The following is a 25,758-nucleotide window of genomic DNA, read 5'->3' as shown; positions in this document are numbered from 1 at the left end:
TCCCTGGCACCCACCTCCAGGTAGGGTTGGGAGAGACTCCTGCCTGAAACCTTGGACAGCCACTGCAAGTTGGTTCTTTGGACAAAGGACCACCTCTAACCTTGCCCACCCTGCTTCTTTTCCTTCGTCATTTTTTGGTAAAGACAGATACCACGTCTTGTGTGGTTTGAACAAGTCTGTACTTTTGTTCCAGTACTTTCAGAGGCATTGGTTTGCCATTTCAAAGGCAGCAAATGTGCACTCAGACCACATCCACAATGCTTCAAATATGATCATCTTCACACCTTGCTTTTGTGTGAACGACTCTTCATAGAACCCCGAGGGTTTACAAACCAGAGAGAGGAGGTAACAGTCAAAGCCACAATTCCATAACACCCTGTTAAGCTCTATTGATTTACATACACTGTGGTTCGGACAGGTCCTCCCCGCTTCAAAAGGAAGCCATAAAAGATAAGGCAGGAGGTGCTGACTTTTGCTGGGACAGTCAGTCTGCTGAACCATCATGGCCTTCCTCCTCCTCACCCTGTGCCTGAATGTTGCTGTCGGTGCAGGTAAGATGTTGGGGTGGAAGGTTCTGTTTTTATTTCTTAGAAAAAGTTATAGCTGTCCTCTCATTATCATTCCTTTTAATAGCAAAGTGGGTGGCCGCATGCCTGAATGATGAACTGCACAGCAGCAAAAAATCCATCTGTCTGTCTGTCTATCTTGATCTGTTTATGGTCTGCACTTATTTGAGCTTTTACCTGCCAGATATTTAAATTCACTTGTGGTTCCTGAATATAGGAGAATATTCTCTTTAGCTCGCTTCAATGCATTCTTGGTCTGTTTTATTCTTGGTTTGTTTTATGCAGTAAACCATCTAGGATCTTCGTTAGTGGGCAGTATACAAATTTATTCAATCAATCAATCAATCAATTCCCACCTGTAGTATTAGGTACAAAAAAAGTCACCTTTTCAGTGTGTCTTTGTGTGGTGATAAAGCAGTTGAGTCAATTGCTCATATTTTATTAAATTGTAAATGTTATAATAACATTCGGGTTGCTGTCATTGATCCATATCTAAGAAATAGTTATGGCCATTCAGATCAATTTTATATTAGCTATTTACTTTCGGATCGAGACGCTGAGATTATATACAATGTGGGCAGATTTCTTTTGATTACTAATAGGATTAGACAAGTTATGATATCTTCTATAGCCCTTTAACCTCTCTGTATTATACCGGTTCGATACTGCTGTTATGCTCTGATGCTTTTCTTGATATTTTGATGTTTTTCTTTTCTTTTCTTTTCTTTTCTTTTCTTTTCTTTTCTTTTCTTGGTCAGTGACCAAATAAAGAATTATCTATCTATCTATCTATCTATCTATCTATCTATCTATCTATCTATCTCTCTCTTTTCATTTTTATGTTTATATGCCACTCTTCCTCCAGGGAGCCCAGAGTGGTGTGCATGTTTATGTTTCTCCTCACAACAACCCTGTGAGGTAGGTGAGGCTGAGAGATAAGTGGCTGGCTGGCAAAGGGGGGATTTTTGCAGTCTCCACCGACACTCCTTGCTGGCAAATATGTAGGAAAATATTAGGGTGTTTTTTTTTAAGGGGAAGAACCTCAAAAATAGGATGGCCCAAATGTGTGCTGCCCTCAGCATGAAGGCAAAGAGCAGGTGCGAGCAAGACTTGAATGTGCTGCGGGCCAAAAAGGAAGCGAGGAGCAAGCCGCTTGTTTCCCCTCATCCTAGCTAACAGAGTAAAGAGTAAATAAAAAAATAAAAGTGGTGATGCTCTTTATTCAGGGGGAGAACAACTGGCTGTATCCATCCCCAGCACAGCATCCCTCCAGTGGCTGTTGCTGGTGGCTACCTTATGTTTCTTTTTAAGATTGTGAGCCCTTTGGGGACAGGGAGCCATTTCATTGATGTATTTATTTATTTCTATGAAACCACAGGGGTTAAGCTTTTTGCCATCCATAGGCGGCCGAGGATTTGCAGCCCTTATCTGAGGGTGGGGGAGGCCACAGTAGCTGCGAGGAGAGGGGGAGAGGGGAATGTCCCCCCTTTTACCTTTAAAAAAAAAACATTGCTGCACGGCAACCCTTTTTCCTCCTGCCTCCCAAATGACTGCATGGGCCAGTCTGCAGTCCATTTTGAGCTTCTCTGCACACACGTGTGTGTGGAGAAAGGTCCAAAATGGGGTGCAGAGTGGTCCGTGCAGTCATTTGGGAGGCAGGAAGGAGCTCTCACCACCCCATCCCATCGTGCAGTGGCATTTTTTAAAAGGTAAAAGCGGCAACTTTCCCCTTTCCCACAGCTGACGTGCTGATGCCGCCACTCCCAGAGAGGGGTCACAAAAGTTGCCACCCCTCAAATTTTGCCACTGTAGGCAAGTGCCTACTTTGCCTATCCATTAATCCGCCCCTGGCTTTGGGAACTTTTGTTGGAAAGCGGTATATAAATATTCATCATATTCGTAGGCAACCTTGGCTCTCCGACTGTTGCTGGACTACAACTTCCATCATCCACAGCTGAGATTTATGATGGCTGAGGATGATTGGAGTTGTAGTTCAGCAGCAGCTGAAGAACCAAGGCTTTCTGCCCCTGTGCTAGAGCCTAGAGCCTAATCCAGGAAAGGAAATTGGGATCAGGAGGAAAACTGTTCCCAAAGCTCCTTCCCCAAAGCTCCTGTCTGGGAAAGACTGGAGCCCAAAACACAACACAATGTCTTGTAACGGGTGGCCTACTGTACCCAGAGTAGGTACAGTACTCTTACCAACTCAATTCTTACATTCTTAAATCCTGTTGGGGGTTACGAACCTAGGAAGCAGCCTTATAGAGAGTCAGACCATTAGTCCATCTAGCTCACTATTGTCTACACAGACTGGCAGCAGCTTCTTCACAGTTGCAGGCAGGAGTCTCTCTCAGCCAGAGAGGAAACTTGGGACCTTCTGCATGGAAGCATGCAGATGCTCCTCTACTGAGCTATGTCCCCATCCCCTAAGGGGAATATCTTACAGCATGCACATGTAGGCTCCCATCCAAATGCAAACCAAGGAACACCCTGCTTAGCAAAGGGGACAAATCATGCTCACTACCACACAACCAGCTCTCCTACCCTATTGGGTTGTCAAATATTTCACTGAGCTCCTGGGTATTTTAACAACTGTTAAACTCTGAGGCCATTCACACAATCAAAAACTGTATTCTACCCGGGTTTGGGAGCTCTGTGTGCCCCCAATATTTGGTTATGTGGAAGCAAGGGAGGAGGAAAACCTGGGTAGAAGTGATTGTGTGGAAGGGAAGAGGAAAACCAGGGTAGCTTTTCCTCCTATCTTGCGTCCACATAATCACTTCTCTTTCCTCCCACCTAGTTGTTTACACCTACACAGCTCCCAAACCTGGGTAGAACACTTTCGCATGTGTGAATGACCTCTCTATGTCTTTTGTCCTTTGGTTTGACAGTCTTGGCTGGATCAGATCTGGTTCCTGAGCCATGCCTGCAAGGTCCAGAGTTCTGGTGCAAGGATGTGACTACAGCTGTGGAATGCAAGAGGGAGAAATATTGCTGGGACCCCCAGTTGAGCCTTTCTTTGGTAAGACTCAGAAGCATAGCTACTAGGGATGTGTGAATCGATTCGGCTACAAAATGATTTGTACCCAAATCTACCTGTTTTGGGTGATTTGTGGACAAAACAAATCACCCCAGTGCTAGCTGGCCAGATTTGGATACAAAGCAGATCACCGGGATTTCGGACCCCAAAAATTTGTAGATTCCGACCTCCATTTTGTGGCGATCTCTCTTGTTGTCTCCATTTTGTGTCAGGAAAATGTTTTGAAAATCCCACCCTTCCAAGCTTCAGATTGGTGACTTACAATGTGCAACGATTGGCTGGCGATTCCCCCCTGGTTCCAGATTGGCACGTTTCCATTCATTTCTTGTGTTGCTAGGTGTGACTGAGCAAACATTGGCTAGGGGAATGGTCACAGAAGGGACAATGGTGGTGGGAAGTCAAAGGGGGGATTTTCAAATGTATTGAGGCAACCAGTCACCATTCTGTTACCTTAGAGAGCACCTTTTTCTGTAGGATCCCCACCTCACATTAAGGTCATCTGAGGAGGTCTGTCTCCAGTTACCTCCGGTATGCCTGGTGGCGACTCAGAACAGGGCCTTCTCTGTAGCTGCTCCTGGGCTGTGGAATGCACTCCCAGCAGAAATCCATAGCTTGGGTTCATTGCTGGCCTTCAAGAGTGCCCTTAAAACTGTTTGGTTTGGCCTTTCATGGTTTTAAATTTGCTTTTAAATGTGTGGGGTTTTAAAAAAAATTATTTAATGGTTTTAAACTGTTTATTTGGTTTTGTATTGGTTGTTTTAAATGAGCGAGTTATGGGTTTGGTTTTTTTTCCTGTGTGCACCACCCCGAACCTTTTGGATGGGGTGGTATAAAAATGAAATAAATAAATACATAGATACCTATCTGTCCAGCTGATAAATACACAGCCACCATTTAATATTTCCTATTAAATATAGCAAAGTTGCCTTCAGTTCCTAGCTTGAATCTGAAGCTGAAACACCAAGGTACATCGGAACATAGGAAGCTGCCTTATACTGAATCAGACCCTTGGTCCATCTAACTCAGTATTGTCTACACTGACTGGCAGCGGCTTCTCCAAGGTTTCAGGTAGAAGTCTCTCCCGGCCCTACCTGGAGATGCTGAGGATTGAACCCGGGACCTTCTGCATGTAAAGCAGATGCTCCACCACTGAGCAATGGCCTCATTCCCAAAAGAGGAATTGTGTGTCTGTGTGTGTTTCTCCTTGTTTCCAACCATCCTAGGAATGGCAATCCTAGAAAGGTGGTCATAATGAAATCTAAGTCTCAACAGCTGTATGTTGATTTTACTGTTGTTGTTGTGTTACAATATTTTAGCTGTTTTAATTGGAGTTTTATTGTGCTGAATTTTGTGCAAAGCGCCACCAGATGCTTTTGTCAGTACACAAATGTGCGAAATAAATAAATATACAGATAGGATAGAAACTACCAAAGATGCCTGTTATGAGAACCATCTATCTCGCTCTCCTTTTCTCTCTGCAATGTTGGGTTTTTGGCTATTTTCTCCTATGAAAGTACTTTGTTGACAACTCAAGCAGCAATGTGGAATATGAGGCATTGACCTTCTTGACATTGTTTGTTTGTTGTGGCAGTGGGAGGGGCTTGTGGAGGGTGACGAGGCTCCCGCCCCACAGTTCAAATGTACCATCTGCACCAAGATAATGAAGAAACTCAAGAAACTGGCTGGAGATGATCCAGGCGAAGTAAGTGGTCCATTGCTGTTCTCTCAGCTTGTTTGAACTGGGAGAGGAATAGCTACTGACCTGTCACAGCCGACTCAGATCCAGAATTCTCTGGAGGCACATGCTTTAGTTCTGTTGCTCAGGGGGCGGCCCTTTCATGAGGCGAGGCGGTTGCCTTGAGCCGAGGATTTGGGGGGCACCAGACAGCTGACAAGATGTTCCCTGCCATCAGCATCCGAGCAGCAATTTGGGACCAGTCTGACCCTGGCAAGCTTTGCATGGAGCAGGAGCACCTCTCTTCACACTCCTTGCAAAGCTTGGAGAGAAAACGAGCCTGAGAAAAGAAAACAAGGCTGCTGGCAACCATTCCTCCTCCCCACTCCCTTGCAGACAAAGGTCAGTTTTGAAAGGGGGCCGGGCCCCATCAAGGGCATGACGGGGCAAGGGAAGGCTCCATTTGGCACCTCGAGTGCCGCCATACCTTGGGCCAGGCCTGCAGTTGCTGAACGAAAGCCAGGGCGACTCTTTAACATGCCCGAATGGGAACATAAGAAGCTGCCTTATACTGAGTCATCCATCTAGCTTAGTATATCATCTACACCAGTGATTCTCAAACTTGGGTCCTCAGGTGTTATTGGACTTCAACTCCCATAATCCCCAACCAAAGGCCACTGAGGCTGGGGATTATGGGAGTTGAAGTCCAATAACACCTGAGGACCCAAGTTTGAGAATCCCTGATCTACACAGACTGGCAGCTACACAGACTGTCAGCAGCAAGGTTGCAGGCAGGAGTCTCTCTCAGCCTCATCTTGGAGATGCCATGAAAGGGACTTGGAGCCTTCTGCATGGTGCTCTTCCCAGAGCGGAACCATCCTCAACGGGGAATATCTTACAGTGGTTGCACATCTCGTCTCCCATTCAAATGTAAACCAGGGTAGCTGACCCTGCTTAGCAAAGGGGACAATTCATGTTTGCTACCACCAGACCAACAGAAGATTCGCCTTGTGACCCGAGAATCACATAAGCTGGGAGCCAGTGTAATGTAATGGTTCACATGTCAGATTAAGACCAGGGCGGGGGTGGGGGGTTTCTGATTCCTATTCAGCCGTGAAGCTCACTGAGTGACCTTGGGCCACACATCACCTCTTGGTCTAACCTACCAAGTTGTGAAGACAAGTGGTCAGTGGGAATCCTGTACGCTGCCACCTGAGCAACTTACAGGGAGAGCAGGTCACAAATGTGACAAATTTCTCTGAGCTCCTCCAAGAAATTGTATGGTATGTGCACATTACACACTTCAGGAGCTTAGAAACCAACCTGCCGTGGCTTTTTTGCTTCCACATTCAGAGAAGGTGCATGCATGTGAATGATAAAGTTGGGACAACATTGCTCTTCATAAGGACTAGCTTGCTCTGGTTTGGAGGGGAAGGAAGGTGTTTGCTTTTTGCAGGATTCTGGAGGTATCTTCTAGAGGCATCGTTAGTGGGTGGCTGGGGGGGAATCGAGCCTCCAGCGAATTACTCAGAGACCTAAATCTCATCAGCTGCCTCCTTCTCATTGAGGGGCAGGTTTGCCTTTGCTGCTGTCTCTTCCCTAAACGATGCTGTGCTGGAAACAAAAGAGATGCTTTAGCCCCCAATACAGCACTTCTCTCCTCCAGTTTCCCTTTGAGCTTAATTATCAAAAGGGTTAGGCACCTGACTGGATGCTCCCCCCCACTCACCGCCCCAGCTGTCATTCATGAGAACAAGCCCTATGTGTGAAAAGAAAGGCAGACACGGATGTGGTGTATGAAGTGTGTCGGAACCAAGAAGAAAGCCACGACTTGTTTAAGGTTGCAATGGGTATACTTGAGGGGAAACCTCTCTCTGTCTCTCGGGGATGCTGTCATTAAGGTACTGATCTTACACACTCTCCACTTCTATTTCAGGAAAAAATTGATGCTGCAATGAAATCTCTCTGTGGTGTGGTGGGCAGGGTTTTGCGCGGAGCTTGCATAAAGATGTTGAGGCAGTTCAAAGATCAGATTGTGGAGGGACTGCAGAATGGTGACGAGCCTCGGGATATCTGTGTGAATATTAACCTGTGCAAGAGTGCGGCACCAGGTGAGAGTAGGATCCCTATCCTTCCCCTTCCTCACACACAGAATTAAGTCTTGCCCTGCCCCCTCTGGAGACTGGACACCCTTAGATGTTGACATTTTGTGAAAAGGAGAACACAAGAACATAAAAACAGCCCTGGTGGATCGGGCCCAAGGCCCATCTAGTCCAGCATCCTGTTTCACACAGTGGCCCACCAGATGCCACTGGAAGCCTACAGCAGGAGTTGAGGGCATGCCCTCTCTCCTGCTGTTACTCCCCTGCAACTGGTATTCAGAGACATCCTGCCTTTGAGGCTGGAGGTGGCCTGTAGCCCTCCGACTAGTAGCCGATGATAGACCTCTCCTCCATGAAGTTATCCAAATCCCTCTTAAAGCCATCCAGGTTGTTGGCTGGAGCCACATCTTGTTGTGGCAGAGAATTCCACAAGTTGATTATGTGTTGTGTGAAAAAATACTTCCGTTTGCTGGTCCTAAATGGACCCCTGGTTCTAGTGTTATGGGAGAAGGGGAAGAATTTCTCTCTATCCACTTTCTCCACTCCATGCATGATTTTATAGACCTCTATCATGTCTCCCCGCAGTCGTCTTTTTTCCAAACTAAAAAGCCCCAGGTGTTGTAGCCTTGCCTCATAAGAAAGGTGCTCTAGGCCCCTGATCATCTTGGTTGCCCTCTTCTGCACCTTTTCCAGTTCTACAATGTCCTTTTGTAGATGTGGTGACCAGAATTGTACACAGTACTCCAAGTGTGGTCACACCATAGTTTTGTATAAGGGCATTATAATATTAGCAGTTTTATTTTCAGTCCCCTTCCTAATGATCTCTAACATGGAATGGGTCTTTTTCACAGCTGCCGCACATTGAGTTGACACTTTCAACGAGCTGTCCACCACGACCCCAAGATTCCTCTCCTGGTCAGTCACCGACAGCTCAGATCCCACAACGTATACTTGATGTTGGGGGCCACCATATAGCAGGCTTCTGGCCTGCCTGTGTACAGAGCACTGCTGGGCACCAAAACCAAAGCCAATATGCCATGGGGGGCTCAGAGCCTCCCCGCAGAGTGACAGCAGCCAGCCCTGCTTGGCTACTAGCCTGCTCAGCTGCCGTCTTCAGCACGCAGCCGGGGAAGACAGAGAAGAGAAGGGACAAACGCCTCCGCTCACCACTTTGCCCTCTCTCCCTGCACAGTGGTGCGGATTGGGCCCTAATAAGGAAAACAGTAATCTGCCTTTTAAAAAGAGGGAAAGGAAAGGCTTGCCCAAACTGGAAGAAATGAGGACTGCCTACATAGCAAGGAATTCTCTCCAAACTCTTTCATATGGTTTGGGAAAGAGGAGATTTAAAAAACAAAAAAAAACCAAAAAAACTCATTCCTGTGCTGAAATATTTAGTTTTGGGCCTTGGTGAGGAGTTGAGTAATGATGGACTGGTGCTCTGAAGAGCAGGGGCAGGTTTTAAAAGGGGAGAAAGGAAAAAGAATGCTTTCCCCACTTCTCTCCCTCCTGGAACTACTACCACTGCTACGAATATTTATATACCACTTTGTAACAAGAGTTCTCAAAGCAGTTTATGTAGAGAAAGAAATAATAAGGTGGTTTCCTACCCCAAAAGGGCTCATAGTCTTAATAATAATAATAATAATAATAATAAATAATTTTTAAAAAGATGGACATCAGCAACAGTCACTGGAGGGATGTTGTGCCGGGGTTGAATAGGGCCAGTTGCAATCCCCATGCTAAATATGAGAGATTGCCCATTTAAAAGGTGCCTCTCTTTGCTCAGTTAGAAAGGGAGCTCTCTCTTACAAGTGTGCCTCTCTTACAAACTCTGTTCTGACTTTCTTAAATCCTTATTAGGGGTTGCCCATTCTTTTGGAGCGCCTGTGTCTTTATGTACTATTAAGCTTCTTTGTCATTTGTCCTTTCGTTTATAAGCCTTGGCCTCTGGATCAGATCTGGTTCCCGAGTCGTGCCTGCAAGGGCCAGAGTTCTGGTGCAAGGATGTGGCTACAGCTGCAGGATGCAAGAGGGAAGAATACTGCTGGGAGCTCCAGTGGAGCTCTTCTTTGGTAAGATCCAGAAACTGAGCTACATCTACCCTATAGTTTCTCCCTGCCCTGCCCTCCCAGCCCGGCTCTCTCTAATCCTCTCTTTCCATCCTTCCGCCACACTGAAAGGAGGGTTACATTTCTTTCCCACTGTACAGAACCAGAGCAAAATTATTTCAGTAAATGCGTCATTAGATATATGGTAATAGATGGAAAGTAATGCTTTAGGACCTAGTATCCTCCTCCTCCTCCTCCTCCTCCTCCTCCTCCTCCTCCTCCTCTTCTTCTTCTTCTTCTTCTTCTTCTTCTTCTTCACAAGTAGGGACCTTTAACAAAATGATATAGTCTGTTCAGGGTTAGGGTTAGATGGGAAGACTCGGGTTCCAATACCCACTCAGTCATGAATACGAATAAAAATACAACAAATATTAATATACCACTTTTCAACAACAGTTCCCAAAGCGGTTTACCATAGATATAAATCAATCAATAAAATGGCTCCCTGTCCCAGAGGGCTCACAATCTAGTTTTGAGAGTTTTATCTTGTTCTCCTTTCCTTTTTGTGTTGTGCAGTGTTATTTATTAAAATTATTTTGTGTGTGTGTATCTCTCTCTCTCTCTCTCTCTCTCTCTCTCTCTCTCTCCTCCTGTTATATGATGCTGTTGCAAACGTAACCTCGCCCCTTTAGTCCCAGGCATCATTGTGGAATTTCATGCACTGACTGATCAGCTTGACATTTGGTTGTTTGCTTGCTTGCTTTTATGGCAGTGGGAAATGACAGAGGAGAATCAGGCTGCTGCCCCACGGAAAAGATGCTCCACATGCACCACGATTATGCAGAAGCTCCTGGAACTGGCTGGGGATGATCCAGATGATGTAAGTTGCCCATTGCTGTCTTTTCTTGCAGGAGTCCTGGGAAAGGCAAAGCAGCTGACCTGTCACCACCGTCTCACAAACAGAGGAGGGTCAGCAGCAGCCAGATGATGCAATTCTGTTGCTGAAGCAAAGCTAGAATGGCTGTTTAAAAATACTTGGATGGGAGATAACCCAGGAATCCCACAAGGGCATGGCTATAATGGAACAAGTGGGGATAAATGTCCCTGGGGAGTGTATGTGTGCAAATGTGTGTGTGACTGTGTATGTGCATGGGGGAGTGTGTGATATTATTTCCGCAGGAGCAAGAGAAAAGGTCGTGCCCAGGATGTTTTGTTTTTCACCCTGTCCTTACTGCGCTTCTGCAGCAAAGACGTGGCAGGAGTGGGGAGGGAGAGGGAGGCAGGGAGCCCAGGGGCCCATCTTCACTTCTTGACTCAGGGCCAGTGTTCCCTCTAACAGGGATGCCCAGATGTTGTTTACAACTCCCATAACCCCCAAGCAAAAGCCATTGCAACTGGGGATTCTGGGAGTCGTAGTCAACATCTGAGAATCCCTGTTAGAGGGAACACTGCCCAGGGCCCACTCCGACCACTGGAATCCCATACACTGAGTACTGGCTTGATGTTGCAATTACCGCATCAGATTATTTCCAGACAGAGAAATACTCTTGTTTGAAAGTGGGAGTTTTTTTCACCTATCTACTCCAGGGTTTCTTAACCTTGGGCCCCCAGATCTTGTTGGACTACAACTTCCATAATCCCCAACCACAGTGGCCAATAGCCAGGGATTATGGGCATTGTAGGCCAACAACATCTGGGGGCCCAAGGTTAAGAAACCCTGATCTACTCTATGTCCAGATCTTGTGCTTCCCCATCATACAATTTTGCAGTGCCATCTGCTGGCCATTGGCTGACAGTCTGTGATGAGAATAATAGACTCTTTTCAGAGGACCTTAAAAGAAGTTCCATTTTCAAATTGAGTATTGCTCCATCTGGAAACACCCCTAGCCCAATTCACAAGTTATGTTCAACATCTGAGTGCACAGTGTACACAGGCAGTGTTATTCACATGTACACGGGTACAAATATGCAGACAACAACATACTTGTGCAACATAATAAGCTGGTACTCATGACAAGCAATAGTTTAGGACAAACATCCTACCCAAGTTCAGGAGCTGTGCACACTCCCATTCTGTAACTGTATGCAAGCTACAAGGTAGGAGGCGTGATAAGTGATCATGTGTGAGGCTCCCTCTGGATTTGAGGGCTCCATCCCACCCAGCTGCTGTATCCAACTGCTTAATATGGTAAGAGGAAAAGTCCTCCAACGCAGCACTAGCCTTGCAGACACTCACTTCCCACCTTGTTTTTCACTCACACACGATCACAAAACGGGAGTGTGCAGAGCTCCTTAGGGTAGGATGCTTGTCCTACCCAAATAGTGATCATGTGAACTAACCTAATGTCTGAACAGGATTCCTAGGACTGGGGAGACCCAGGTTCCAATTCCAACTTGGCAATGAAGCTAATTGGATGACCTCGGGCCAGTCTCTGGGACCTGTCAAGCAAAACATGGAGCCACAGAAAACCAAGCTTCCTGAAACGAGCATGAAATTCCCTTCATATTTCCACGACAGTTGCGTGGTTAGTTTTGCTGCTAGATTGATCCTTGGGCCCCTCCCTCCACCATTTTCCCAATCTGCAGCTGTTTCTCGGCTGCTCTGTGCAGAGCCTCTTGCAGCAAGCCGAGAATAAAGCCTTGGGGTCGGTTCGGATGCAACGCAATGGCAAATGGTTTATATATTTTATGGTTATATTTTGTTTGGTTTTTAATCTTTTAGTCAGATCTGTATTTTTATATTCTCTCTTAATATTTTAATTATGTAATTTTTATAGTCTTGTTTTAACTTTTGTATGAACTGCCTTGAGGTTTTTAATGAAAGGTGGTATAGAAATTTAACAATTAAAAAAACCAACAATAACAATTCAGCCACACTTAAAACAAATAAGGCAACACATACCTTGGTTTCAAAGCTTGGCTTGTTTGGCCAAACTGAACCTCAGATGAATTTGGGAGGTGCATTCGGATGGTGCATCTTTTAAAAGAGGCTTTTAAATGTTTCCTCTCTGTTTATATCTGGTAGGTTCTTTAGTTTTTATAGTTCTCAGTTTTTAGCATTTAAAATAACTTTTAATTAGCAACTTTAAAAAGTAATTTTAAATGTGGTTTTAGCCTGGCCGTTTAATGTGTTTAATTTAAATTTGGTTAACTATTAGAATTATTTTACATTGTATTGTTTTATTAATGCTGTGAGCCACCCCAAGCAGTAGTATACTGGAGGGGCAGGGTATAAATATTTTCAATCAATCAATCAATCAAAGCACAGCAGAGATTCTCAAATTCAACTGAGGATCCACGTTGTGTCTGAAACAGCCAACCTAACCTGCCTCACAGTGGAGTTATGAGAGTAAGTGGGAAGAGAAAACTACTCACACCACTGTGAGTGGCTTAAAGTAAAGTAAAGTTGTGCCCTCGAGTCGGTGCCGTCTCCTGGTGACCACAGAGCCATGTGGGTTTCTTTGGTCGGATACAGGAGGGGTTTACCATTGCCTCCTTCCACACAGTGTGAGATGATGCCTTTCAGCACCTTCCTATATTGCTGCTGCCCAATATAGGTGTTTCCCATAAACACACCAGTGGGGATTTGAACCAGCAACCTCTTGCTCGCTTGGCAAGTCATTTCCCCTCTGCGCTTAGGGTTGGTTACATAAGTGAAGGGAAAATCTGCCTGAATATCTCAGTTGCTCTCATCAAGGTTCTGGCTGTCCGCCCTCCCACCTTTGTTTCAGGATAAAATTGATGCGGCAATCAACAGTTTGTGTAAAGCCGTGGGAAAGCGCTTGAGTAAAACTTGCAAAAAGATCATTAAAAAGTTCAGGGATCAGATTGTGGAGGGGCTGCAGAATGGTGACGGGGCCCAGGATATCTGCGTGACTGTCAACATGTGCAAAAGCACACCACCAGGTAAGATCAAGAAGCTATGGAAGATCCCGCTCCTTCGCCTTCCTCATGTGCAGAATTAGTTTCTAGCCTTCCCGGGGAGATTACTCTGGACAGCCTCAATCTCTGAGATTTTATGAAAAGGAGATGTTGGTCTGTGTGCTGGGAGACCAGTACACTGCTGGGCACCTGCCAATGCCTATACCCCATGGGGGGACCCTGTGCCTCCTCCCAGAGTGACAGTAGCTGGCCCTGCTTGGCCCATTGCTGTGGCTGCTGGTTTCTAGCATGCAGCCAGTGAGGACCGAATGGAGCAGCAGCAGCAGCCACCTCCCCTCCCCCTCCCCCTCCCCCTCCGGGCAGTGGTGCAGATTAGGGCCGGAAGGAAAAGGCAATCAGATGAGCAGAGGCAAGGAGGGAGTGGGCTAATACCGGGAGGGGGTCCTACTGAGACTATCTTGTCAAGCATTGCCAGCACTTGGATGCAGCACTGTCCGCAGGAACACTTTCTGCAAAGGGTCAGCACAATACCAGTGCTCTCTGTGGATCTGAAGGTGCATACAATCTATCATCTGAAGCACTTGAAAGGCTCAGTTCTAGTATGCCATATGTCAGGGATGGGAGAAAGGTAGCCCACGGGCCACCAGTGTACCCCTGACAACTTTCTGTGGGATCCTTGTAAAGAATGCTCCACTCAGTGGCTGACATGCTGAGTGAGGATGCACCTGTATAGCAAGTGAGCAGCCTAAGAGAATTGGAAGTCTTCTGTGTGCCTCTCAAAAATATGTCCCCAAGGGCTGTATAGCCCTTGGGGATGTGTTTTTGGGTGGGGCCCCACACGATGGGGCTTCCAGTAAGCTAGCAATTCTAATAAAACTATACAGTAGATTGTGCAAGAGTGGAGCCAACCACCACCTCTGAGGGCTGTAGATCCCCCCTGGCCTAGAAACATTCAGGCTGATTTGTTTTCTGCAGAGATAGATGATGATGGCAGCTGGTGAACTGGCTGACAACCCCAAGCTTTCCTCTTCTTCTGCTGCTGCCACCTGCTGAGCCTTGAAGCCCCTTCTCCTGATGTGCAAAAATGGAAGAGAAGAGTAGAAACGCCCCCAGGATGCAGTAAGCGATGCGGAAACTACAGCAGATCGACTGGAACCATCTATGCTTTGAAGTTCCCCCTTGACTTTGTCAAGTGCTTTATTGCACGCTTTCACACAAAAATGCCTTTGCACCATGAAGTTGTCAAGTCTGGTTGTATATTTTAGGCAGTTGTTGCATTACCTTTCTCATCCTTTCCTGCATTAACAACAATCACACATAACACAAATGCCACAATAGAGGCTCCAATGCACTTGTTAGACGTCTTGTGCGGAAATCCTCATTACCAGAAGTGCTAAAGCTTAGTGTTTCTTGCAGACTGTCACCAGAATTCAGGCTTCATTTAGCAACTGAGTTCTTACTAAAATGTGTGGCTAGACTATACACCCAGACTTTACTCCAGGTGTTTGAATACATTCCTTTTCTGCAATATAGCTTTGCCTTGTTGTATTCCAATGATTAAAGCACATTGACTAGCCTGGCTTCAGTTATGCTATGTATATTTAATTTCAGTGTGAAAGAAGGAAAAGACATAAACATGCAGGGCACCAAACTCTAAGCCCCAGAACACTCTGACTCAGAAACCCTGCCATCTCCTAGGCTAGAATCTACACAGGAGCAGCCAAGGCTATGACAGAGAACCCACATTTCTGTGCATAGCTGCTATACCAAATTGGAATATCTTGCCACACAGTAAAAAGTTCCCAAGTACAGAAGTGAGTCCATCCCGCAGGCTGGTCATTGGCTCCCTTCATAGGACATAGGAACATAGGAAGCTGCCATATACTGAGTCAGACCATAGGTCCATCTAGCTCAGTATTGTCTTCACAGACTGGCAGCAGCTTCTCCAAGGTGGCAGGCAGGAATCTCTCTCAGCCCTCTCTTGGAGAGTCTGCCAGGGAGGGAACTTGGAACCTTCTGCTCTTCCCAGAGCGGCTCCATCCCCTGAGGGGAAACCGTGCCTGCACATCAAGTCTCCCATCCTTGCAACAAGGGTAGACCCTGCTTAGTTAAGGGGCCAAGTCATGCTTGCTTCTACAAGACCAGCTCTCCTCTTAGACCAGCTCTCCTCTCCTCTATAGTTCTTCACTGGAAGGACTATAAAAGCTTCAGGTTTACTCATATTTTACTGGGTTAAAAAAGTGATTACTGATCTGGGTATGTTTTCTAGTTCTAACTTCTGACTTGGCCCTAAGCTTCACTTTGACAGCGGATTACAGCTCAACTCTGACCAATTTAACATGGTAAATCATCTCACATGATAAATCTTTGTACAGTCATCATGTGAGATAAATCCCTTTCGCTTGCTACTTTGGTTTCCATTGTTTCTCCATAAGAGCACTTCATGGCCACCTCCAAACTCACAGCCATGTAAAAGAACCAAAGAGACCACCTGCTGCTACTCCAAAATAAATACCGAAGGATGGCTTGTGGGTATATTGAGATCACAATAAATCAAATAAATAAAACAAAAATAAATAAGTCATAGGTAGGCAAGATACTTAGAGGAGAATGAGGGCTCTTCCAGACAGTGATTTATACCAACTTCAGTGCAATTTTCAAGAGAGGTAATAAGTTGTCCACGACATTTAAGTATGTCACATAAGTTCTTAGTGCCCTCTGCTGACAACCTGTGAAAAATCCATGCCTTGTTCAAGTTCAAATGAAAGTACTATTGAAAAGACTTGACTTTTCCACAGATTGTCTGCAGGTGGCGATAAGAACTCACACATCGTACTAGAACAGCAATGTGCTCGACTTGCTACATCGTTCTCTAATCAAAATATGCACTGAAATTGGAATAAATCATCCTCTCTGGAAGAGCCCAGAATGAGATAGGGAGATTGAAACAATGGGAGAAACCAAAGAGCAGTTGCCCGTGCATTTTCAGAGTGTCTGTTGTATATTATATCTTCCCTGCTGGAGGAGGAACTCAGGAAATATGGCACAAATAACTGCAAATGCTATACCCCATCTACAGTGAAACAGTAAGATCAGCTTGATTCTGAGTTCTGGGGAAGATCCTTCCTCCCTGCTGCATCACAGGAAGCCAGGTTGCTGGTGCCTGAGGATGAGTGCTGGAGAAAGATGTATCACTGGCTGTCTGGATGGCACTCTGGTTCCTTCCCCCCATGGTTTGGGCTGGATGACTACCTATCTTTAAAAAAACAAACCAATATGTGTATGTGTATGTATGTGTATATCTCCACTTCTTGCTTCATTTGTTGCCGTATTCATTTTTAAAACTATACTTTTGGAGGAGTTTGGGTGGGAATTTCTTTGGTGACCTCATAGGTGCTAGCCAATCAGCAGCTTCTTTCCATAGCTGATTTCTGCTACAAACATGCTACAAACATTCTTTTTGTAGAACTCAAGCCGGGCGGGGGGTGGGGACGTACTTTGGATTGAACAGAGTGAAAACACTTCTAGTTCTGCCCCATGTTATGTCTGCCTTCACTTATGGTTATTCTCACATTGTCACACTCAGAGCCTTAATGTTTTCTCAGTGTGCCTTTTATTGCAGAAGTTTTAGCAATGCAGTGCACTGCCTGCACAAGTGGTCACTGCACCCTGTGAATTGGGTCGCAGTTCTTCAGTCCTCCTTCTCATCACCATGTGTGATGATGTAGCACAAAGATTTGTAGTCAATGTTTCCAGCTACATCGATGGGAGCCACAGCAAACATTTGTTCCACCTAGGAAAGAAGAAACATAAGGAAGGGGTAAGGATGTGATCACTACTAACTGACTGGTGTCCAACAACTAGCAGTCTTGCCCTCTTAGGCAAGCTATTCCAAAGCCTCAGCCCCTTAGGATTCTCCAATGGGGGGCTATGCCTACTGACCTCCCCTACAAAATTGTTGTAAGGATTACAAGCTAAAATATTATTTTGGAATGTGTGCCATTGCAACCCTAGGAACTGTACAAGTGAACACTCACAAGGATAACTATTTAGGGTAGTAGAATAACAGCAGATTGCATACGTTCCCCAATTTGTTGGGAAAGTAGTATGAAAAGTGGTGGGTTAATCACAGGAAGCAAGATCTGGCCAGCAGGTGGCACTGCGGAAATTGCGCAAGATCACTACTGGCTGTGTGACCTGCATGAGAGATTGTATTGGAAAAGCTGACGTCTGGATGCTGAGTAAGCTCTAGCCTTCAACTTGCTGGCAAGCTCTTTTATTGCCATCTGGAAGAGCCCTTTGATCTACGTGTAAGAAAATTCCTTCTAAAGGCAAATCTGGATTTAGGGAGGAAGTACAGCGAAAACTCCAGCTAGTGGCTGCAGGGTTGGCATCAGTGGTCAGCATCGCTGGGCTGTTGTTGAGGGCCTGCCACTGATTCCTGAGACCATCTCTGTGCCCACAGCCTCCATGTGGTGATGGCTGGAACAGCTATCCCAGGACCCAGCCAGAGCCCAATCTGGGCCTGAAATCTGGAGCCAGCTGTTGCCAGTGGTATGCCAAGAAGGGTTGCCTCACCTCCTCAGCAGAAAACTTGTCTGCCTGAGTTAGCAGGAGCTGTTTGAACCTGGAAACCAAGTGGGGAAAAACACAAAGTCAGTGCTCAGACACACCACCCAAGACTTGACTTTTGCCAAGCACCCAAGACTTGACTTCTGTCAAGCAAATGGGGGCCTCCAGTGACTAAGGAGAGAAGAAGAACACAGCTGGGTCCAGCTGGCAATACCCAGAAAGGAGCTAATCAGTCCCATACATACTCCTCTTTGTTCACGTAGCCAGTTCCATTGGGGTCGAAGAGCTTGAAGGCAGCAAGGATGGACTCTTCTGGGTCAGTACCTGTGGAGAGAAAAGAAGACCTGGACTGCTCACTGCATTTATTACAGTTCTGTCTAGGGTTGCCAGACCCTCTAGGATTTCCCTGGCGTTTCTAGGAATCAGACTTAATCTATTGAAAACAATCCTAGATATTTTAATGGCTTGATATTGTGAAAAATATTTGGGAGGGGGATTTGGAGCAAGGGGAGGTCCTCTGGGAATAACTTCAGTAAGAGCTGGCAATCTGTTTTCTGCCACAAATGCAACTTCTAAGCCTTGCCAGGGAAAAGGTGGCAATCCTGTTTCAAAGTGGTACTGTCGAGGAAGGACTCTACCATGTGATTTTGCTGGATGGTGTGTAGCCAAGTCCTGAAATAGAAGTGTTCATATACCGTAACTGTAGCTTGTTACAAGGCTGTGAGTAGAAGCAAAGCTTCAGAAGTACGGATGGAACATCACTGAGAAGGGCACAGAATTGGGGTGTCATGGCCTTGGGGTCATTTGAGTGTTGAAAAGGTAAAGTGTGCCCATTGAATCAGTGTTGACTCCTGGTGACCACAGAGCCCTGTGGTTGTCTTTGGTAGAATACAGGAGGGGTTTACCATTGTCACCTCCCGCACAGTATTTCAGCATCTTCCTATATTGCTGCTGCCCAATATAGGTGTTTGGGAAACATACCAGCAGGGATTCGAACCAGCAAACCTCTGGCTTGTTAATCAAGTCATTTCCCCGCTGCGCCATTAGGTGGCTATTTGAGTGTTGTAGTCATTGTAAAATAAACAAAACACAACCTGATTAGCTCTTGGGTTAGATTTCCAGGGCAAGAAGTATCATCACTGATGTTGTGTACTGCCTTTTCAAGACCCAAGCACTGGGGATTGGTGGGGTGACAGTGCAATGCAGGGGTTAGAGCTGAGCTCTGGACTAGGACCAGGGAGGAAACACAGGTTCAAATCCCCACTCAGACTTGAAGCCCTGCTAACCCCTGCAAACTGGGCAAAGAGGCACCTTTTAAATGTGGTGATTCTCTTTATTGAGCAAGGGGAGAGTAAATGGCCCTATCCACCCCCAGCACAGTACCTCCAATGACTGTTGCTGGTGTCAATCTTATGTTTCTTTTTAGATTGTGAGCCCTTTTGGGACAGGGAGCCATCTTTATTTGTTTATTATTTCTCTGTAAACCGCTTTGGAAACTTTTGTTGAAAAGCGGTATATAAATATTATTTGTTATTGTTGTTGTTGGAGCTCATTGGCTGACGCTGGGCCAGTCTATTCTCTCAGCCATCACACCTCACAGGGTTGTTGTGAAGATAACAAGCAGGGAAAGAACCCGGATAAGAGTGCAAAGGAAAGGTGGGACAGAAATGTAATGAATCATCATAATTGCTCACAAGCCTTAGGGCACGGCAGCACTCACCATTCAACTTTTCCCCAAAGAGTGTCAAGAAGACAGTGAAGTTAATTGGCCCTTTCCCTTCCTTCAACATCTCTTCCAGCTCTTCATCCTTCACGTTCATTTTTCCTGTTTAAAAAAAAGGAAAGGTTGTGCCATCGAGTCGGTGTCCACTCCTGGCGACCACAGTGTGAGATGATGCCTTTCAGCATCTTCCGATATCATTGCTGCTCAATATAGGTGTTTCCCATATTCTGGGAAATATTCTGAGAAACACACCAGCGGGGATTCGAACCAACGGCCTCCTGCTCTCCAGGCAAGTTACCAAAACATTCGCAAGGGCCCCTTCAGGCCTGGATCCAGCCCTGTATGGATGCTATTAGAAACCAGATAGGTTTGTGTGGAGCAGGGGGTCCCAACCTGTATTCCAGATGTTGCTAAACTACAACTCCCATCATCTGCAACCACAATTTATTTAGCCGGGGATGATGGGAGTTGTAGTTCAGTGACAGCTGGAGTGCCACAGGTTGGGAATCCCTGGTATGGAGGAAGGCTATCCTTCAGACAGCTGCATCCCAAACCATGGAGGTCTTTACAAGTTAAATTCTGCACTCTGAATTGTTATTGGGAGTGAATGAACCGAGAGCCTGTGAAACTGTTCTCAAACTGCAAGAAACATTCCATTCACCCCGTCCCAGTCCACAGTCTATCGGCTGAATTTTGGACTAATAGCTGTTATTTAGCAGTCTTCAAAGGCAGCCCCACATACAACATAGTGCAGTAGTCTAACCTGGATATTACCAGAGTGTGGATAACAATGGCTACAACCCTCACAGAAGATTCTGGCACAGACACAAAGGCTATAGGATTTGTCTGAATCCAAGGTTAGGTTTCTCCCAAGTTCTTTGATGACAGAAATTGGGGGCAGGGGGGGGTCATCTTAATTCCAGAGTCCTCTTCCTTTGGGTAAATACAGGTATTTACCTGTATTTAACCTTTATTTTTTCAAGGAGGTCATCTTAAATGCAGAGTCATCTTCTATTCAGATAAAGATGGTAATATTCTCCAGAAAAATGCCTATGGTCATATCAGCCCAAGCAATGGATTGCAGCTTCATTCAGGGATTTATAGGAACATAGGAAGCTGCCAAATACTGAGTCAGACCCTTGGTCCATCTAGCTCAGGATTGTCTACACAGACTGGCAGCAGCTCTCCATGGTCTTCGGCAGGAGTCTTTCCCAATCCTAACTGGAGATGCCGAGGGTTGAACCTGAAACCTTCTGCATGCAAAGCAGATGCTCAGCCACTGAGATATGGCCCCCATCCCTACCTGGCCTATTACTACCTTGCAGATTCCTGTACATTCCTTACTGTGCCACTGAACTCCTTCACTTGCAAACCACTTTTTCTGCACCAGGAGAAAGAAGCAGCTTCCAACATGCTCATCAGCATGCTCATCAACGCCTCGTTACTGGAAAGAAAGTGAAGCTTTGCTGCTCCCTCCTGACAGTGACAAGAAACTGTTTATCTAAAATGACGCCATGCAGTATATCCAGAGCTGAAGAGTAGTGAAGTGTTCCCAGCTCCAGAAATAGCACCTCTGCCACGTCATCAGCAGCTCTGCAGATAAGCAGATTCCCACCCCTGCTTCTTGCTGTATTCCAGACAGGAAGGTTATTCTGAATGTTGAACTTTGTTGCTGGAGCATTTCCAGACAGGGCTTTTAGATCAGGATGGAGGGTGTGTGTTCGCACATCAGCCGGATTTGCACCTAAGTCCGTGCAAGACATTGGGGAACACAGAATTCAGATTTTTCATTGCTCATTATTGCCTAGTTCTTCTTCTTTTTGTGTGTGGACAAATTCGAACTCACAGTAAAGCCTCGCAGTAAACCCGTGGTAAAGCTTGCTATCTGTGAAAGCTCCTGGTAGTTGACAATTTACAAAGCAGGGCCTCATTAGCTGATCTTAAGACTTTTAATATGTCACTTTCTATACAAGCGACCATTATGTACCCCAGCTGTAGAGTTAACATGTTTTCTCTGTGCTTTTAACTGAGAATGAAATCTGGACATTTTAACTGTTTAATAGGATCAGACTTGCCAGTGAGTCCTTATCCTTCCAGACTGCAAAACACACACACACACACACACACACACACTGCATGACCTGAAGAGCTTGCCTGAAAATTGGAAATGAGAGCTTACTCAGCCTCCAGATGTGTCCACAGACTTGCATCTTTCCCAGCACAAACTCATGGCTAGCAGGGACTTGCACAATTTTGCAGCACCATCTGCTGGCAGTTTGTGGGCAATCCGTAATGAAAATCAAGTCTTTTGAGACTACTTTGAAAGTACTTGCATTTTCATCACAGTTTGCCTGCAAATGGCCAGCAGATGGCGCTGTGAAATTGCATGAGATAACTGTTGAGCTTGTGCTGGGAAACGAGATGGGAGTCTGCAGGAGTGCCTGGAGGCAGACCAAGCCCTTGCTTCTAACTTGCAGGCAAGATCTTCAAGTTGCAGACCGTCTTTTGAAGTCTGGAAGGATCCAGTGTCAAGAGGACTACAATCTTTAACAGAATCTGGTCATCTTAAATCTTAATGTCCCACTATTGCCTGGCACTATTTCTCTCTGTAGCTGCTTGTTCGATAAAGATAACTTCTGAGTTTGCACAGAGTACCATTTTATGCTAACTGGAATCACTCACCAAGTTGACCGTAGGTCTCTCTCAAATCTGATTTGCTGATAATGCCATCACGATTCTGGTCAATGCAGCTGAAAGCCTTAGACAAAGATAAATAAACTTAAGTTTTTGAATTATTTTGAACAGTTTTAATACACACAGAGATAAATAAGACCCCATTCTACCAATCCAACCTCAGGAATCTAGGACTCTAGTTCTGCTCTTATCTCTCCAGTGCAAGAAAAAAGTAATTGTTCTGTCCAGCAGGCTTTTAGCATTCATGGATAATGCGTGTATCAGTTTTGGCTTGTCTTGAGTCAAATGCAAAACCTACAGTGGCTAGATTAGAGAATTGATTTAAAACTGGCTTTCTTCTTCCCTGTCTGCATTAGTACTATTCACAAATTTACATAGCAAACTAAAAGGGAGGCTTGATCCAAAATCACAGGGAGGAGGTCATATTTCATCAACAAATTGACCCTGTGCTAAATATCCCTCCTCTGGTTCTGGCAACAATTTGAGAGGCCCTCACTCTGTTTTGACTTTGTGAAATGGTCATGAAACCAGCTTTGATTTGCTCTAGGATGCAGCAGCAGCAGCATCACACTGACTACATGACCATGAACCCTGATTGTCTGGAACATGCATCCTGCCATCAACTCCTTTTTTCCTTTGCTTCTCTGAATGGAAAACGTCCACCAGTAAAATGTGGCTCATCATGACTAAAAATTCTCTTGTGTTTCTTGGAAACCTGTCCCTCCACAGCCCCCGCCCCCCCCCCCCGCCGCCTTATAATTAAATGCAATAATACTTCTCCCCAAGAATAATTACCTTAAAAGAAAATTCTAATATTCTAATACAGCACCTATGAAGGTGAAGCAGAGGAGAGAGCTCTCTCCCAGGCTCTGTGCACTTCCCTTCTGGAAGAGATCACGGAAGAGGGAGGTGGCTGGTGAGAGTCAGGGCTCTGAGCAATTCAGTGGGGGCCTGTCCGTGCCCCATGGACCACCCCCTAATGATGCCCCATAGAACATAAGAACAGCCCTGCTGGATCCAGCACAAGACCCATCTAGTCCAGCATCCTGTTTCACACAGTGGCCCACCAGATGCCTCTGGGTTGCCCACAGGCTAGAGGTATGTGCATGCCCTCTCTCCTGCTGTTGCCTCCCTGCTTTCTGCTTTAACGGGAAAACAGACTCCCTCACCTCCTTGAACTCCTGGATTTGTGACTGTTCAAACATGGAGAAGACGTTGGAAGAGCCTCTCTGTGCACGCTTTGCAGCTGCTTTGCTTCGTGTTCCGGCCTTTCGGCTGGCCTGAAAGACAGAGAGAATGGGGCTAGGACTACGCTCATAACAATCCTGCTCATCTCAAGCCAAGGAGCGCACCACAAGCCAGCCAGGATCAGTAATTGCTGGAAGCTCTGCCTCACCTGCCGTAGACAGGCTGTATTCATTTACTCATTTACTGTATTTACTGTATTCATTTACTGGGGCAGAGCTTATTATAAACTGCCTTTCATTCATGTAAAAGCCATGAAGGTCATTACGGTCAAGAAGGTCATCATGAGCAAAGCATGAATGGCCTGTATGGATCCCAACCCTACAGGACAGGCCTGGAGCCTCCAGGAAGCGACATGAATTTCCGGGTGACTATTGAAATCATCCTGGAGGTTGTAATTTGTTTGTTTCTTTGTTGGCATGGGCGTCCGGGGGGCAAGAGGGGGCAGTTGCCCCTCCACCTGAATTGAGCCCATTCCCATTGAATTCAGTGGGGCATACTCCCAGGGAGAGGGGTACTGAATTGCTAGCTTTGCCTGCCCCCCAAGAAGAAGAAGAAGAAGAAGAAGAAGAAGAAGAAGAAGAAGAAGGTATCACAAGAAGGCCTTTCCAGAATCAGAGGCACAAAGTACTCACCATCTTGGATGTCCTGCGCAGCAAAGGAGGTCTGGACGGAGCCCAGCACGGAGGACTCAGCCTTTATCCCACAGCTTATCACTCGGTGAGCTAAATCAGGAACAGGGTGGCGAGAGAGAGCCAAACTTGGCAGGCCTCGTTCCGATACCCCGAGAGTGATAAGGCCGGGATGATTGCACATTCCAGTCTTTGCAGAGAGAAGACTTGCTTGCTTGCTTGGCCAAGCTGAGTTTTCTATTGCCCCTGTTAACCAGGCAAGAGGCACCTTTTAAAGTGGTAAAAGCTAAAGTGTGTCGTCGAGTCGGTGTCAACTCCTGGCACCCACAGAGCCCTGTGGTTGTCTTCGGTAAAATACAGGAGGGGTTTACCATTGCCATCTCCCATACTGTCTGAGATGATGCCTTTCAGTATCCTCCTGTATCGCTGCTGCCCGAAATAGACGTTTCTCATGTATTTAGCAGAGGGAGAGCAACTGGCCCTATTCAATCCAGCTACGGTTGGCAATCCTTCCACATGGCCTGGGATCTCCAGTATCAATCCCAGGTGACTATTGAAAAGCAGACCCTCCCCACGCCGGCCTCGGTAATCACCGCCGTGGCCCGTTTTAATCCTTTTTCGGGCCTCCGTATGTTGGTGCAGTGGCCACTTTCTCTGCCGCCGCACATGCACAAATGGCCTCTGCGATTGCCTGGCATGGCCAAAAAAAGGGTTAAAATGGGCCGTGGCAGTGATTACCGAGGCCGGCAGAGGGAGGGGGAACCTTTGTGGGGAAACCCCCACCCCTGCAGCCTAGAGAGAGCCCCCTGAAGGGGCTAAAGGTTAAAAAAAATTCCCCCAAAAATCGCTCCCCCCTGAACCATCGGGGGGTTCGGTTCGAGGTCAAACCAAACAGGGGGGGTCAGTTCTACCCCAGAACCATCAAACCAAACCAGTTCAACGTAGAACTGAACCCCCCTCGAACTGTTCACACATCCCTATTCCTAAGGAGGGGATGATCTGCAGAGACAACCTTTCTCCTGCAATTTCCTTATTGTCCCTTTCCTTACCTGGAAATATGAGATATTCCAACAGCTCAGTCCTGTTCAGAGTCAGGTGCACATAAGCCCACTGAACTCCATGGGCATAGACACTCTTGGCTATAAAATATCGTAGTTCTGTAGAAGAGAAGGGGAGTCCTTTTTATGCAACATCTGTAGGATGCTGCGTGAGTCTCAAACCCAGGTTCCCAGCAACCAGACTCCAGCACCTTCTTCCTCGCATGGGCACCACCAGAGCATTCCTTTACGGGTTGTGCATGAAACGTTTTGGCACCTCCATTAGAGAGGCACCAAAACTATTTGGGTTGCGTTTCGGCGGAGAAGCAGAGTGGTAGTTTTAAGGAGCAGGTATGTAGGTCCTTACCTACACCTCTGCCACCCCATCACCATTTCGGTCGCACCACTGTGCTGCTTGAAAGGCCACGCATGGCTGCTTCCCTGTACCCAGTAGCCTGTGTGTGGCATTGGCGCCATATGCGTGGTCAACAACACCATGCTGACCACACACACAAATGCTGACCACACATGCGCAGACGCCATGT

At 46.2% G+C, this 25,758-nt stretch overlaps 2 protein-coding genes across 2 annotated transcripts; one reads left to right on the top strand and one right to left on the bottom strand.

The window, feature by feature from the left end:
• Nucleotides 1-411: 411 nt before the first annotated feature.
• On the top strand, nt 412-14,890 carry LOC128333797 (prosaposin-like). The gene is made up of 8 exons (XM_053269791.1): nt 412-551; nt 3,455-3,585; nt 5,195-5,305; nt 7,215-7,389; nt 9,319-9,452; nt 10,201-10,308; nt 13,160-13,334; nt 14,286-14,890. Exons 1-8 carry the CDS (start codon nt 503-505, stop codon nt 14,309-14,311), a joined length of 909 nt encoding a protein of 302 aa, XP_053125766.1. The 5' UTR covers nt 412-502; the 3' UTR covers nt 14,312-14,890.
• Nucleotides 14,891-16,904: 2,014 nt separating this feature from the next.
• MYL7 (myosin light chain 7) lies at nt 16,905-24,320 on the bottom strand. Its single transcript, XM_053270044.1, has 7 exons — nt 24,180-24,320; nt 23,469-23,579; nt 22,288-22,363; nt 19,603-19,707; nt 18,128-18,206; nt 17,889-17,937; nt 16,905-17,103 (listed from the first exon to the last, which is right to left on the bottom strand). Exons 1-7 carry the CDS (start codon nt 24,180-24,182, stop codon nt 17,002-17,004), a joined length of 525 nt encoding a protein of 174 aa, XP_053126019.1. The 5' UTR covers nt 24,183-24,320; the 3' UTR covers nt 16,905-17,001.
• Nucleotides 24,321-25,758: the final 1,438 nt, after the last annotated feature.

This window comes from Hemicordylus capensis, chromosome 8, assembly GCF_027244095.1.
Source record: "Hemicordylus capensis ecotype Gifberg chromosome 8, rHemCap1.1.pri, whole genome shotgun sequence".
Taxonomy (NCBI): Eukaryota; Metazoa; Chordata; class Lepidosauria; order Squamata; family Cordylidae; genus Hemicordylus; species Hemicordylus capensis.
This window is presented reverse-complemented; position numbering and strand designations above follow the sequence as displayed.